Source organism: Chrysoperla carnea, chromosome 2 (genome assembly GCF_905475395.1).
Source record: "Chrysoperla carnea chromosome 2, inChrCarn1.1, whole genome shotgun sequence".
Lineage (NCBI taxonomy): Eukaryota > Metazoa > Arthropoda > Insecta > Neuroptera > Chrysopidae > Chrysoperla > Chrysoperla carnea.
The window spans coordinates 96,526,566-96,543,103 of record NC_058338.1 but is presented as its reverse complement, the minus strand read 5'-3'; the positions used below and the strand labels follow the sequence as shown (position 1 = coordinate 96,543,103).

Here is a 16,538-nt window from a genome sequence, read left to right as displayed (position 1 = left end):
CTATCAGAAAACAAAAAATACGTTGTTATAGAAGGAAACAAGCCAAGAAACATAGCGTTTTTTGTTACGGCTAATCAATGACTAAGTTAACCGAAATAATTCGCTAAAGTAAAAAAAAACAATTTCCTTGCCATTAAAAATACGTATGGTAAGTCGGCACCTACATATCCAAATCGGACTTACTATACGTCAATGGATAAGTTTGAGATCTAGAACTTTCCAATTTAAATTTTTTGCATTGTACGTCAACTTTTTTTTAATCGCAAGGAAACCGTTCTTTTGACTAGCGAATTATTTCGGTTAACTTAGCCATTGCTTAGCCGTAAATATAAAACGCTATGTTTCTTGGCTTGTTTCCTTCTATAACAATATATTTTTAATTTTTTGATAGCAATTTTGTCAAATTTATCATTGGCCTTCCGTAGATTAATTGGATTAAATATTAACCTCACGATGACGCTTGAGCTGGCTTTGAGCGTCAAATTAGGGTTCCACCTAGTTGAAGAAATAGAGTTATGTCCAGCGATAGTGTCAAATTGTAAAATTGAGCGACAAAAGTTTATTAGTATTGCAGGTCTATATTTCGAGATATACATAGGTACTAAAAGTAATTCTCTAAATTTATTTTTAATAAAATACATAGCAATGATAAAATAGCAGATATGGTAAACTTCGGAGAGTTCCTATGTTTTTAATTTAAATTTTATGCAATATTTTAAATTTTTATATCTATTCGATAATTGAATATAAATTTATTTAGCCAGTACTGTTAAAATCAGTCCTCAGAATAATAAAACTATCCGAATATATTTTTAAGATATCAGCGCCGCGATAGTAAAAATGAACTTTTCATTAGGTCACCCAGCTGATCATTTTCATTGAATAAAAAGATTATAGAACGATTGTAGAATGCGTTGATATATTTATTTATTTTGTAGAAATTTTGTATTATTGCGTTTAAAGCGTGCTTTTCAGTTTTGACAGCTAATCCCTTTCGTTATTTAAAATTATTGCTCTCCTGTGTTGTTGATATTTGAAATTTTCTGATAAATGTTTTTTCTTTTAAATTTTGTAATTTAATCGCGTTGTGTATTTTTTAAATAAATTTTATAATTTTGACTTTTGCGTGTTTTGTTTGTGTTTTTAAAAATACTTTTGATATTACTATTATTATTTTCTATTAAAAGGGATTTTATTTGATTTTCAAAAAAAATTTCGATTATCAAAACATAAAGCAAAAACATGCCATATATCCAAATAAAGCCAACCTAAATTATTTAATCGTAGATAATCAATAACATATAATTAACAATCATAATTATGGCGAAGCCGTACATCTGTATAATATTCTATGTCTATAAATTGATCTATAAAAATGGCTCCAATTAAAATCGATAGAGTCTTGCTTAGTAAGATTGTCCATTACGTTGTGACGCTACTAATTTTGTTTCCCAGGTGGCAGCACGACCTAAACTGACCACGTGACCTAATTTGACGCTCAAACTCAATGTCTAATTTTAGTTTAAACAGAAATGTGTAATTAATTTTATAGATATCCATAGATGATTCGTTACCCAAAAATATCTGTCTAGAATGTTTAAATTATTTGGAACAATCTTATAAATTTAAAATTCAATATTTATCAACTGAAAATTTGTTAAAACAAATTATTGCAAACGCACAAACAAACATAAAAACTGAAAATTCCAATGACGAAGATGATGATTTTAAAAATGAAGATGATTCGTATAATTTTTGTAATTCAGACGAAGCATCTCCAAGTGAAGTTATCAAAAAAGAATTCATTTCTGTTAAAGAAGAACTAAACAAAACTGCGAGTAGAGAATCAAATGATGATAATAGCTACAGCACAATACAAAATTATAAATGTACAGAATGTGACATAGAATTTAAGTTAAAAGTCGAATTTTATAAACATCAAAAAATAGGTCATTCAAGAATAGTGAAATGTATGTATTGTGATAAAACTTTTGAGTTTATTAAAAATGTAAGAAATCATTCACCAGAAGTAATTCGTTGTAAAATATGTAAACAAGTTTGTGGATGTAAAACAACTTTAAAAAAACATGTACTTGAACATTCGGTGTGTATGATTTGTGGCAAAGGATTTAAAACTGTACGAGCGTGTAATCGTCATTTAAGTGTAAATATAGTTATAAACATGGAATTTTCCACTGGTTTATTGATTGGAATTAATTTTTTAGACTCATGGAGATAAACGTCATTTATGTACGCTTTGTGGAAAAGTATTTTCAGATAAAACTAATTATATTGTTCATGTCCGAACTCATACAGGAGAAAAACCATATCATTGTACTCAATGTGGTAATTATTTGTCTATTTTAAGCAGGAATAGGGATTTGAAGATTGAATCTCCGAGCGAGCATTTCTATAATCTATGAATATAGTTTCCAAGACGATAAAAACATACACCATACTAGCAAGAATTGAATCAGAGTAGTATTCTAACGTATTTGAATCAATCATATGAACATGGGATCGGAACTTATCATAGTATTGAACGATTTAACTAAAAGATGTCACTATCACTGGTGGAAATATTTCGGTGGAAGCCGTACATCTGTATAATATCTATGTCTATAAAGTGACCTATAAATGGTTCCAATTAGAATCGGTAGATATTCCAATTAGAGTCTTCCTTAGTAGGATTGTCCAATTGACTGTAAACAAGTGAAAACAAACAATTGACTGAGTTAGTTGTTGAAATACCGTGCATAGACAGTGTTGATTACTATATCACGTTAGACATAAATACATGTCACACATACGTAACTGATATCCCCATATAATACATACTATACAACTTACGCCTAATTTGCGCCCTCACGGGTAAACGGTGATGTTTACGAAAAAATGTTTCAAACAAAAGTTGTTTATTTTTTTATAAGGAAAATTTTGCACATTGAAACTTTTGTTCTATCTCTAACGGTTTACAAGATGGGTCCTACGGCCCCATAGGTCAAAACCCAATTGACCCATGTTGCTCATTTACGAACTTGACCTCACTTTTTACGTCCTACGCTGTAAAAATTTCAGCTTGATATCTTTTTTCGTTTTTGAGTTATCGTGTTGGCAGACAGACGGACAGACAACCGAAAATGGACTAATTAGGTGATTTTATAAACACCTATACCAAAATTTTGTTCTTAGCATTAATATTTTTAAGCGTTACAAACTTGGGACTAAACTTAGTATACCTTGCATATTACAAATATGCATGGTATAAAAATACAAGACAAAAGTACAAGTATTGCCATCTGGTAGTCAAAATTGTAGCTATTGATTTTGGGCTTACTTCTGATTTTAATTAGTACGAATTATTATCGGCAGTTGGCGAGTTGCAACTCCCAATTATCAATAGTAATTAATTTTTCGAAAATCTGAAATGTTTTAAATATTACTGATTAATTTTGAAAGAATCTTACTCTTACTTTATTTAGTTAAATTTTCATCAAATTTTCAATTTCTTTATTTAGCTAAATCTTTGATTAATTCTGAAAAAGTCTTCTAGAAAATTCCAAAAACTTGTAATAATGCAGTCTTCAAACTGCTTAATTAATATTACATAGATCTTTTCATACTTTTTCAAAATGTTTCAGAATTTTTTAGACTTACTCATTCTTCTAAAATTGTTTTTCAGAACACTGCAAGACTAAATTATACTATTGGTAGAAAATATTTCCACCGGGATATTATTCCAAGTAGGTGGTCAATAAGTTGAACGAATACACGCAGGAGTTATATACTAATAGTTCCTAAGAAGGATTTAATCCTCAAACGATTGAATCGTTCAAGAGTTCAAAAATTTACTCTAATATCTTAAGTTCCTACGGATATCAATACCTATTTTAATTATGGGTTATCCAAGACTAACTCGAAGATTTAATCCCTATCCCTATATTTTAGGTAGTATTTTCAATTTCATTTGATTTTCATATATTTAATTTCGTATTATTCTTGAATTTATTCTTAGATGCAAGATTCAGTAGCAGTGCAAGCTTACTGAAACATTATACAAAGCATTCAGACGAAAGAAAATTTGAATGTGATGTTTGTAAAAATAAATTTAAAAGCAAAGCTCATTTACGAAATCATAAACGAACTCAACATGTAGATGGGAAAAATTATACTTGTGATATTTGTAACAAACAATTTAAGAGAAAAGATACTTTACGTGACCATGAAAAAATTCATACTGGTAAAATTCATTATAATTTTATTAATCCAGTAACCTTGTCACCTGAAAGTAGGGTGTAGTTTACGTCAAATTCGGTAGTTCTGATTTTTTGCAAACTTTTTTATGATGTTCAAACGTTGTCAAAAATCGAAAAAACCGTGAGCATTTTTGAAGTTATACTTCTTTTGGCGCGTTAGGCAGAAATGATGAGGGTAAATTTTTACGGTGCGCGCGCACACCGTCACGAAAAACCGACATGATGAAGTTAGCTACAGTTAACATTTTAGTTTTTCAAATAAAGGTACCAACAAAGTAAAAGTAAGTATCTACGTATGTTTGCGTGAGAACTGACAACTGTATTCACAATATTTCTTTATTTAAGTATTTCTGAACCTACCACACGTGTTTTGTATCAGTCCGAATAAAATATATAAAAATATACATAAATACATATTTTCTCAAATAATATCATAATATATTATAAAATAATTTACTGTGATTATAAGTGATAATAATTGTTTTTATATATTACTTTGAGTAATTATTTTAAGTGATAAGAACAGTTTTTACATATTACTTTGAATATGTTTATAGAATTTGGGGTTAGTTCACGGTATGTATTATTTATTTACATCATAAACTAAAATAAATTTTCACATTCTTATTTAATGTGTGATAAGTTTATAAATAAATTAATAAATTAAGAATAGATACAAATAATAATAATATTTAATGCCGAAAAAATTAAATTGTTCTAAATATTGAAAGATAAAATTTTTAAAAAGATTTTTATCTTGTTACACCGAAGAAGTATAACTTCTAACGCACACATAAGTACACACACGCTTTTTTTTTTTCAGATTTTGGCGATTATAACCCTAAAAGATAGTACTTTTTCAGGATGTTTTTAAAGTTGACTTTGCTAAAGTATAAGATTAGAATTGTCTCTGTAGAACCAATAGTTTCCGATAAAGCCTTTCAAATTTTATAATTTTTTTAGAATTGCGCACAATTTTTTTGCAATATTTTGTCGTTCTGAATGAATTTTGATCCCGATTTTTCGTAATCCTTCGTAAATCTGAAAAAAGCGAAATATTCACTGTTTTTTCGATTTTTCACGAACATGGATTATTTAATGGGCCAACCAACAAACAAATCTGCAAAAAAACAGAACTACCGGATTTGACGCAAGCTCGACTGATGTACAAAGTTACTGGTTATATTTTGATTCAAATTTTATAAATATAATTAATTTTATAATATAAATCATTTTGATATTTTAGGTGAACGAAATTGTATTTGCACGTTCTGTAATAAAGCATTTATGAAATCAAATAATTTAAAAAGACATTTACGAACTCATACTGGAGAAAAACCTTTTAGTTGTAGTAGATGTGAGAAGAGTTTTAGCCAAAAACATGTACTTACCACTCATATGAAAACACATTCATTTGAATTGCCTGATTAATTTGTATTTCTGTAAGGCAAATGAAAATGTAATATTCTAGGATATGGCACGTAAAAAAATCCGTGAACCCTAATTTTCGGCCACGTAGTAAATAAAGTCGTGAGTCGATATGGAGCATTTTCTCTCATAAGACATATATATGGCAGAACAGTCGATATGGAGGGTGTAGAAATCTGGAGATTGTGGTAAACCAGAAAAAAAAAGTAGACCCTAAACACGGCAGACTGGCAGTATGATGGTAATTTGAAATCAAGCGTGGAAGAAGGCCCGAAAACTGCTGTAAAACAAATTATACTGCCAGTCTGCGGTGTCTGCCACTATTTTGCCATAAAAGTACTTGTTATAAAAAGAAAATCATACTTGAGTTTATCCGATTATAATCCACTTTTTTACCGACTCAACCCCAAGCTTCAACCCTACCCCCTCCAAAACCGCCAAGTTTTGGGTCCCATTATTTTTTCCGATTTATAAAAAATGGATGCTTTGACTTAACCGTTGCTTCCAGACGGTTATGGTTCTTTTTTTTCTCCAGATTTATACACCCCCCTCTATCTCGAAAATGGCTGTTGTACCATATATATGTCTTATGAGAGTAAATGCTCCACAATGACTCAGGTGTTTATTTACTACGCGGTAGAAAGTTAGGGTTCATAGATTTTTTACGTGCCATATACTAGAATATAATTTGTTCTACTTTGGGTATAAATATTAAATATTGTTTAAAACATTGTTAAACTTTTTTGTACGTCATTTGTGTCGAATTGTATTATCTTTTGGAAAATAATTTTTTGAATAATTTAATAAATAAGTTGTTAATATTTCCAAGTTTTATACAATATTTATTATTTTAGCGTTTTTCACGTTTTATAGTAGTATAGTAGATATTCTAGTATTTTATCACCTGATTTTGACGGTTAAATAAAAATAAAAATATCAAAACTAAAATTAAAAACCAACAAGTGAAAACAAACAATTGACTGAGTTAATTGTTGAAATACCATGCATAGTCAGTGTTGATTTCTTTATCACATTACACATACAAAACATGTGACACATACATAACTGTTAATCAAGTAAAGTACATATTATAAAATTTCCGCCTAATTGGCGCCCTCACGGGTAAACAGTGATGTTTACGAAAAAATGTTTCAAACAAAAGTTGTTTAATTTTTGATAAGGAACATTTTTTACACTTAAACTTTTGTTCTATCTCTAACGGTTTACAAAATGGGTCCTACGGACCCAAGACACAATTGACCTATGATGCTCATTTACGAACTTGACCTCACTTTTTACGTCCTGAGTACGCAGTAAAAATTTCAGCTCGATATCTATTTTTGTTTTTGAGGTATCGTGTCCACAGACGGACGGACGGACGGACGGACAAAATTTTTTTCCTAGCATCATTATTTTTAAGCGTTACAAACTTGGGACTAAACTTAATATACTATGTATATTTCATATATACATGGTATAAAAATAAACTATGAAATGAAATAATTTTTCAATTTCAAAATCTACTTTAATGCTAAAAATTTTTTTATTTTGAGTTTGCAATCCTTTTGAAATCTCAATTTGGAATAAGTCCCTTTTCCAAGTTCATTATTTCATTGCCCAGTTTTTGAATGTAGATGCTTGTATAGTTGTCTAATCCGCTAAGGTTGGGTATTATTGATTTTATAAAAGTTTTAAATTGCTTTTGTCGATTTTATCAATATTTTCGATAAAGTTAGCGGTTATTAAAAATAATGTATCTTTTTACAAAGTTACAAAAACAAAAAAACCAGTTCTCATATTCCATATGAAGAAAAAATTTAGGCTTTAAGTTAATATCCGAAGAATACGAATAAATTTACGATTTTAATAAAGGAAATGTTAGTATAATTATGGAGAACAAAATCATTGGAGTGAGCGATTTTGAAACTGTATGTAGAATTTGTTTGGGTAAAAAAGAAAATATGATTTCATTGTTTGAAACAGCATTACTTTCAAATTTATTAAAAACATACAGAGAAATATTAGAAGAATGTGCATCAGTACACGTACGTTACAAATATATAAATTTAGTTTGTTTACATTCTACATAATTAAAACCAAAGGTAGAGGAGAAGTCTCACATTACTGGCAATGTTAAAAGAGACTCTTCGAGTTTCAACGCCACTAGAGACTGTGCCCAGTCACTAGAATCACTAGAGACTGTGTCCAGTCATACCTACACAATTTTGTTGAAAAAAATTTTTGTTAGCAGAGCGTAGTTTCGATCTACGGACCTCTGGGTTATGGGCCCAGCACGCTTCCACTGCGCCACTCTGCTTTCTTGTAAATACAGTATATATACTTTAGTACTTTAGTGCACAAATACCAGATGGTATTCGTGCATGTATACGCGATTTTTTACCTTATACTCTTTGATTAAAACCATACTAAGAATAAACCCAAGTTTAAGAGTCGAACATCAATATAATAGTTTACGATACTTTTCGCACCGCTTGTTCCATACTACTCTCTTCGCCTGTGTCAGTAAAATCAATTAAAAATAATATACGTATACTTGCGTTCAATACAAACGCGATACTACAATTCGTTTAAAAAATCATTTCGCTCGCTACATCCATGAGTATAAGAGAGTACATATAAATTAAGCAATGTGTATAAGAAAATACTAATATATGGTTGCTTGTATGTATGTAAAAGCATACTGAACTACTGTTCAGAGACCACATGCATTAGTCATATAATGGCCACTAAACAAAGATACAAACGCATACAAGCAAGCATATAATAGTATCATTCTTACACACTCCTGTATTTATCTTTTTCTAATTTTGACCTGATTTACTTATTTCTTTTAAAAATTAAATTTTTATAATACAGCAGAATATAACTATAATTTTGTAGATATCCTCTGCTGATTTATTACCCAAAAATATATGCCCCGAATGTTTAAAATATTTAGAACAATCTTATAAATTTAAAATCCAATTTTTATCAAATGAAAAATTATTAAAAGAAATCATTAAAAAAATTGACGACACCGATTATTTTAAAAATGAAGATAATTCTTTTAATTTTTACGATTCGAATGAAACATCTACAGATGAAGTTGTTAAAATGGAAGGTATTTCTGTTAAAGAAGAATTAAATGAAAAAAATGAAGAGTTAAAAGATATAAATGATAAATTAATAGATAATGTTTCAAAAAAGTACCCTAAAATTCAAAAGTATAAATGTGACGAATGTGAAATAATTTTTGATTTAAAAATAAAATTGATAAAACATCAGAACCGAATTCATTCGAAAACCATGAAATGTATGTACTGTGATAAAAATTTTCGATCCCTAGCAAATGCAAAACACCATTTACCGGAAGTAAACCGTTGTAAAATATGTAAACAAAATCTTGGATGTAAAAATATTTTAAAAAAACATTTAAAAGAACATTTAACGTGTAAAATTTGTAACCAAAAGTTTAAAAATATAGAATTATGTAATGAACATCAAAAGGTAATTAATAAAATTATACAACCTTTGTGGAAAAATTTCTCTATTAAAACTGAAAATAGGTCCGAATAACAGTTCTTAAATTTTTACTTTTTCTTAAAAAGTTTGGAAAAGTCTTAGAATTCGGAATAACTTTTAATTTGACGTAAAAAGTCAGAGTAATTCCAACATTTCGGACTCTGTTCCAGAAGAGTTATTCAGAGTTAATTAAACTTACAAAAAGTGTTTCTAAGACTCCTTAAATACTTTTAAAAATTTTTTTATAAATATTTGTAAGGCTGTAAAAAGAATTATTTAAAATTTTTCTGACTTATTCGGTCTGAAGAGAAACCAGAGTGATTGTACATTTGTTTCATAATATACATAAATACTAGCTTGATACCCGACCGCTTCACTAGGCTTAAAAGTAAAAACCACCGCTTTATAGCCTCCACCTCTTTTTATCTCGCTTATCCCCCTTCCATAACTCACGAAGGGATTGTTTTACACACCTAAAATATATGCACAGTTATCGATTTTTTTAAGTATAAATAATCATAATGTTCATAATTCATTGAGCATATTAGAAAAGATGGCCATGAATTGTTTGGCATTTACTATTTTTAAATTTTTACAGTAATCTTTAATTTATGTTTTAAAATAATGATCATAGTTGGAGCAGAACATAAACTTATAATATTACTTTCACATTTATAATATATAGGGATAATTTCAACATACCTCGTGTGCGGATAACAACATTTAAAAAAAACTAATATTGAGTAAATTAAGGACCATAATTTCGAAAATGTAATTACGCTAAACTTGTTTACTAAAATTTGAGCATAGTTTGAGCCAAAAATCTTGGGATTACTCTGATTTTTCACGTCAAATTAAAAGTTATTCCGAATTTATAAGACTTTTTCAAACTTTTTAAGAAAAAGTAAAAGTTTAAGAACATTCTGACTTATTTTCAGTTTTGACAGAGAAATTTACTGGTTTGTTCACTAAAACATATTTTTTTTAGACTCATGGAGGGAAACGTTTTCTGTGTACTCTTTGTGGGAAATCATTTACAGCCAAAACGAGTTACATTATTCATTTACGAATTCATACAGGAGAAAAACCATATCATTGTATCCAATGTGGTAATAATTTTTTACTTCAGATTTATTCAATTTTCTTTGATTTTCAAAAAGTGTTTAATTTTCTCTTTAAAGTTAAACGATTTTTTTAAATTGAAATAATTCTATAAAATGGAAGCAATTCCAAAAGATTGCCAACATCTCTATTTTTATTTCACGTTTATAGTAAATTGCCTATACTTTTCCAATTAAGAGATCATACAAAAGTCCAATACTTTTCAATTAAGAGATACTGTATTGATTGCTTTAAATAATATTCAATATTAATAATTTATTGATACTTTCTTGGCAAAAAGCACACCATGCGAATCATAGTCATATATATATACCCAAGTCTGTTAACTCTATAAAATGCATTAGGAACATTTGCTCCCTTATTGATGTATGAGTTAGTTCCCAAACTGTTAACTAGCAACGCCACCAGTATCGAACCCCAATCACTGTTCAATAATAGGGAATATTCATGAAATTTAAATTTGGTTCAAATATTATTCTTCCGTAACTTTAATGACTGGACATTTCAACTAAACCATTATTTTAGTAATTAATATCTTTTTAACTACTTAAAATTAATTAATAAAAGTACAAATTCAGTGGGGGCATTTAAAAATTTCTAAAACGGAAATTCAAATTTTTATACGGACGTGACATCATAGTACGGGCTTGTCAAATTTGTTGGCATACTGTATGATATTAATTACTTACATTTTATATGGTATTTCATTAAATTATACTATTCTACGGCTTTTTATTAGGTAACTTAATAATAACGAGTGTAAATTCTGTGTTGTAAATTCATTTGTTTAAAGTGTAAATTATACATTGAACTGCCACCAATTGACAGATCACGTACTTATACGTCATCAACAGAGAGCGCCAAAAAACTGCGTTTAAATATCTCAAAATTATAATGAATTTTAAATATTTTTTTTACACTTAAATACAGCATTTTTAAGCAGTATTTATATTCTTTACTTTGTTATAATGGTGTAAACAATGAATTAAAAATATAAAAAAATACATGAATATTCCCTATTTATTTATTTATTTATTTATTTATTTATTTATTAATAATTAATTTTTATTTCAACAAATAATATTATCAATTAATTAAAATTATTTATTAATTTAATGAAATAATATTAATTTTAATAATATTCTTAACACCTAAATATTACATGATAATAATAAATATTATAAATACTTGAAAGTTTATTCTATAATTTTTTTTTTTTTTAATATAATTTTCTAAAATTTATTTACTTATTAAACTTAAATTCGTGAATGGGAACCCCTATTTGGGTATAGGTCTCCTCCATATAAAATTAAAACTTGTTTATTTATTTTAAATTTTCTACTAATACCGCTATTTAATAATGTTACTAAAAACATTTTCATTAAGAGACCCATGGTTTTGTTAGAAGTTAAATGACTTGTATATATTATACCATGGAGGTTATAAAGAAAGAGAACGATCGCTATAGAAAATATTATCCCCAAAATATGGATAAAATAAGTGAGGCGCTGGGATCGCTAAGTTTTCTCATTAAAAGCGGGTTGTTGTGCGCTAATTTCAAATGATCTATCAACGTTTAATATACGTGTACATAATATCATTCAAAAGAAAAAAAAAGCAAATAATTTACTAATAAATAAATTATAAATTATGTATTCTACTTTATAAATTTATCTATACTACTTTATAAATTTGAATGGTACTGACTTCATCTACTTTTACTCATAAGTAGCGATCGTTCTCCTTCTCTCTAACCTCCATGTATTATACAAAGAGGCTATATATAACATAGAGGCTTAAAAGCATAGGAAACGCAATATGTGAATTATTGACCGCTAAAAAAGGGACCGAAAAAAGGGACCGCCTTCCCTCTTTGTCTTGCAGCCTATCAAAGCGCGAATATTAATATTTTGAATTATTGTATAAACACGTGCATATTTGTGCTGACAAATGATGACTGTGATGTGAATAGTATAATTATGGAGGGCGGGGGAAAGGAGTAAAATCTTTATATTAAAAAAGTGATCCTAAAGTGTTCCAGAGCATATAAACACGGTTAGGATATGTTCTGTAATCAGTATACTGGCCAGTGTTCATGACGTCAGAAATAGACGCCATATTGTACTGGTAAAACGGTCATGGTAGTGTGTTCACCGAGTGTTTGTGCAAGAAATTTATTTATTTACTGTTCATTAAGAAGGAATAATGGCGTCTGAAAAAGACTTACTCGTAATTCGTAATTGACGAATACAATAAGAATATATATTTACGAATATACGGGGTGTTCCAAACCACCCGTCCAGGCTGATTATTCTGAATAGTTTTTAAAAAAAATTGAAACGAAAAAACACGTATCAAATATTTTTTGAAACTCTATCTAACCATACCAAAAACACCCTCCACCCTCAACCCCTGTTAGGGGTAGGGGGTGTAACTTGAAAAAATCAAATGGAAACCCCTATTTTTTTCTGCAGATTTGGATTCTTCAGAAGAAAAGACAAACATTTTGTCTAAGAAATTTTTCCCGATTTTCGGTAGATCGTGCTACAATCGACAAAAATCGTTCTTTTAGATTTGGCATAATTGCGCCGTTCAATGACAAAAATCAAAACGAAAAAGTAAAAAAAAAAATAAAAACACAAACACACAGAACCAAAACAAAAACAAAACAAAAGCAACACAAAAGTTAGAAATTGAACGAAAATAAAAGAGAAGCGAAAATGTCGAATTGAGGTAAACCACTAGACAATTGGGAGGATGCTAAATAAAGCTCTTAGAAAGAATTAGATATGAATCATTTTAGATTTAATTTTTTTTCAGACTTTCCAAAATAAAAAAAAACATTTTTACAAAAATAATTTTTCTTAATCATAATAAAATATGAAAAACAAAAACAGAATAGTCTTTTCTTCAAAAAAACAAAAACAAAATTGAAAATAACTATTCTCGACTCAAAAAACTTTTCTCGCCTTCACTTGAACTGCAATTCTAATGCCAAATCTAAAAGAATGATTTTTGTCGATTGTAGCGTGATCTACCGAAAATCGGGAAAAATTTCTTAGACAAAATGTTTGTCTTTTCTTCTGAAGAATCCAAATCTGCAGAAAAAAATAGGGGTTTCCATTTGATTTTTTCAAGTTACACCCCCTACCCCTAACAGGGGTTGAGGGTGGAGAGTGTTTTTGGTATGGTTAGATAGAGTTTCAAAAAATATTTGATACGTGTTTTTTCGTTTCAATTTTTTTTAAAAACTATTCAGAATAATCAGCCTGGACGGGTGGTTTGGAACACCCCGTATATACACACACTGGCCAGTATATAATAATAATGGGGTTTAACCTCCGTTTCTCTGACATATGCGCCTATAACAGAGGCCACCCACATCACTATTTGTTAATCTTTATTTATTTAATTACAAACATATTTACAATTACATTTTGATGTGGGTGGAGTCGGTTACTTCGTTCTTATCCAAGCGACGACAATGTGATCAATTCTGCACTCCCATTAATTATAAATTGTTCACACTGCCGCTGCCTGGATTCCTAACCCGCAACCTAAGTCTAAATCGACAAACAGTCAAAGGCAAACGCCTTAGACCGCTCGGCCATTTACGCTCTTCTGAACGTAAACGTTTACGGCGTCTAAAAAAGACTTACTCGTAATTCGTAATTGACGAATACAATAAGAATATATATTTACGAATATGAACACACTGGCCAGTATATTTCGGAGCGATTCACCAGTATTGCGTCGGTTTATGATATCATCAACACTGACCATTATACTGGTGAATATTACGGAACACACTCTTAATATATACATACATTCATGCATATATACACATACACTTACACTTCGCTACACGAGCCCCATTATAGCCCCTTTAAATTATGATATTTTGTGGACACTTTTAATTTAAACAGCCATATAAGATTGTGCACCTACCCTCTACCCTCCTCCACAAGGTGAATCGAAACAAATGACATTTACTTGACTGGACGCGCTCCTTGATAATTTGAAAATTATTTGATAAGAGGCGCCCCTTGAAAATAATATTTGACATTACCTTTTATTTGATTATAAATCAGTAAATTTTATAAATATGATACTTGCTTATAAAAAAGCACAGCTATTCGTAGAGAACATACTGTATGGTCGATCAATTGAGTCGATCATAGAGCTCAAAATGCGGACAAAATTTCGTTAAATCATGCTCACGTTCAGAATTAAAATAAATTTTATATTTATATTTTGTATATAATCCATTTTATATTTGAAAGATTTAATAAAGGGAGTAATATTTAATAAGTTTAACAACAACAGTTTTTGACTGATGAAATTTGTCAATTTGATAGTTCATATGATTGGCTTCCAACACATAAGTATTAACTAATGTTCTAAGAGCATGATTTAATGTTGCCGTCAGATGTCTTCCAGCATCCAGCTCAGCTTGGTAGGATTGTTTAAAACACCATCAGCATCATAAATGATATCTAAAAAGTCCTCATCGATTCGATATCTACCACAAAAGAAACCACAGACGAAAATTGTAAATTAGATAATTAAATATAAAAAATGTAACAAGTTTAATTAATTGCTATTTTTCATTAATTTTAATTTGACATTTACTATACATTTACATGTAAATAATTGAAAATTAGTCATAGCAGCCACCTTTTATGACAAAATTATCCACTGCAAGCGCTGGCGTCGATTTGATTATCCATTCCATAACTACACACCTAACGGATATATGTAAGTAAAAATTTTATATATGTAAGTTACACTGGTCGATAGAAAAATATTCTTACTTGTATTACAGCTTCAGTGATGTACATACGTGGCGTACTTATTTATATTATAACGATTACAACTCTTTCAACTTTTTGAATCATTATATCTCAGAAACGGTGGCTCTTAGGAAAAAAAGTATTGAACCATTTTTTATATTTAATTATCTGATATACAATTTTCGTCTGAATTATTTTTATGATTAAACTTACTGTTTTGATGTAAATCGCGAAAAAAACCCATTTAGGTAACTTTAACCTCGAGTAAAATTTTTTCCAGGTATCGGATCGATAAGGCTTTTTTAAATTTCATTTATGATGGTATTTTGAACAATACTACCAACTTGGAGTTATGTGCGAATTTTTGTATTTTCGGATGTCTAATTTGACCGGAGAATCAATAACAGGTGTTTGATTAATAACACTGGTAAAATATTTAGAATCCTGGTAAAATATTTATATATTTAGGTAAACCCTGGTGGAAAAAATATTTGAAAGAATAATAAGTCTTAAGAAATTCTGAAAAAGTCTTAGCAACTTTAAAAAAGTTTTAAGAACTCTGAATAACTCTGAATTAGAGTAGTCCGAAAACGTTGAGAAATTCAAAGTTCCTAAGACTTTTTCAGAATTTTTTATTCTTTCTTCAAATATTTTTTCCACCAGGGAAAAAATAAGAATAGAAATGTATTTAAATTTGTACATGTATAGATCTAAAGTCTGATATAATGATTATCATCTTTTTAATCTAATTGTAAGCGAATTGTGTCAAATAATAATAAATCGTATGTGGAAATTATTATTATGTTCTTAGATGCAAAATTCAGTGTCAAAGCTAATTTACAAAGACATTCTACAAAGCATTCAGAAGAAAGAAAATTTGAATGTGATGTTTGTAAAAATAAATTTAAAAATAAAGATCAGTTACAACATCATAAGCGTAATCAACATATAGATGGTAAAAAATATTCTTGTGATATTTGTAACAAACAATTTAAGAGAATGGACAATTTACGAGACCATAAAAAAATTCATACAGGTATAAATAAGTATTTGAAAATTTGAGAAAATTTCTTACGAATCGTTTTGATATTTTAGGTGAAAAAAATTTTATTTGTACGTACTGTGATAGAGCATTTATGAAATCGAGTAACTTAAAAAGACATTTACGAACTCATACTGGAGACAAACCATGTATCTGTAGTCATTGTGGGAAAGCATTCGGTGACAATTGTGTACTTAAACGTCATATGAAAACGCATTGTAAATTTTCTCGAATGGTAGTATTTTCATAAAGTTCAATGAATTCAACATAAATCGGTTTTAAAAAGCTTTTCTATCTTTCAATTTTATAGTATGTATTTTTATTTTGAATAAAATGTTAATAATTTAGAAAAAGCTATTAAATTTAAATAAAAAC

At 28.9% G+C, this 16,538-nt stretch overlaps 2 protein-coding genes and 1 non-coding gene across 3 annotated transcripts; 2 read left to right on the top strand and 1 right to left on the bottom strand.

The window, feature by feature from the left end:
• The first annotated feature begins 1,375 nt into the window (after nucleotides 1–1,375).
• Nucleotides 1,376–6,420, top strand: LOC123293100 (gastrula zinc finger protein XlCGF62.1-like). Its single transcript, XM_044873814.1, has 5 exons — nucleotides 1,376–1,409; nucleotides 1,767–2,164; nucleotides 2,226–2,346; nucleotides 4,016–4,240; nucleotides 5,503–6,420. The coding sequence occupies exons 1-5, from the start codon at nucleotides 1,376–1,378 to the stop codon at nucleotides 5,685–5,687; spliced, it is 963 nt and encodes a 320-aa protein (XP_044729749.1). The 3' UTR covers nucleotides 5,688–6,420.
• A 1,153-nt stretch (nucleotides 6,421–7,573) lies between these two features.
• LOC123293099 (gastrula zinc finger protein XlCGF62.1-like) lies at nucleotides 7,574–16,413 on the top strand. The gene is made up of 4 exons (XM_044873813.1): nucleotides 7,574–7,729; nucleotides 10,195–10,315; nucleotides 15,933–16,157; nucleotides 16,217–16,413. Exons 1-4 carry the CDS (start codon nucleotides 7,574–7,576, stop codon nucleotides 16,411–16,413), a joined length of 699 nt encoding a protein of 232 aa, XP_044729748.1.
• Trnam-cau lies at nucleotides 7,930–8,001 on the bottom strand. The gene has a single exon. It is a non-coding gene; the product is annotated as a tRNA-Met (tRNA).
• Nucleotides 16,414–16,538: the final 125 nt, after the last annotated feature.

What these genes read in the sequence shown, in the direction of transcription:
- LOC123293100 (XM_044873814.1), top strand. Translation starts at nt 1,376, where the DNA reads ATGGCTCCAATTAAAATCGATAGAGTCTTGCTTA. An exon ending in CGTGTAATCGTCATTTAAGT is followed by an intron (nt 2,165 to 2,225) that starts GTAAATATAGTT and finishes TTAATTTTTTAG; the next exon opens with ACTCATGGAGATAAACGTCA. An exon ending in CCATGAAAAAATTCATACTG is followed by an intron (nt 4,241 to 5,502) that starts GTAAAATTCATT and finishes TTGATATTTTAG; the next exon opens with GTGAACGAAATTGTATTTGC.
- LOC123293099 (XM_044873813.1), top strand. Translation starts at nt 7,574, where the DNA reads ATGGAGAACAAAATCATTGGAGTGAGCGATTTTGAAACTGTATGTAGA. An exon ending in AAGAATGTGCATCAGTACAC is followed by an intron (nt 7,730 to 10,194) that starts GTACGTTACAAA and finishes TATTTTTTTTAG; the next exon opens with ACTCATGGAGGGAAACGTTT. An exon ending in ATATCATTGTATCCAATGTG is followed by an intron (nt 10,316 to 15,932) that starts GTAATAATTTTT and finishes TTATGTTCTTAG; the next exon opens with ATGCAAAATTCAGTGTCAAA.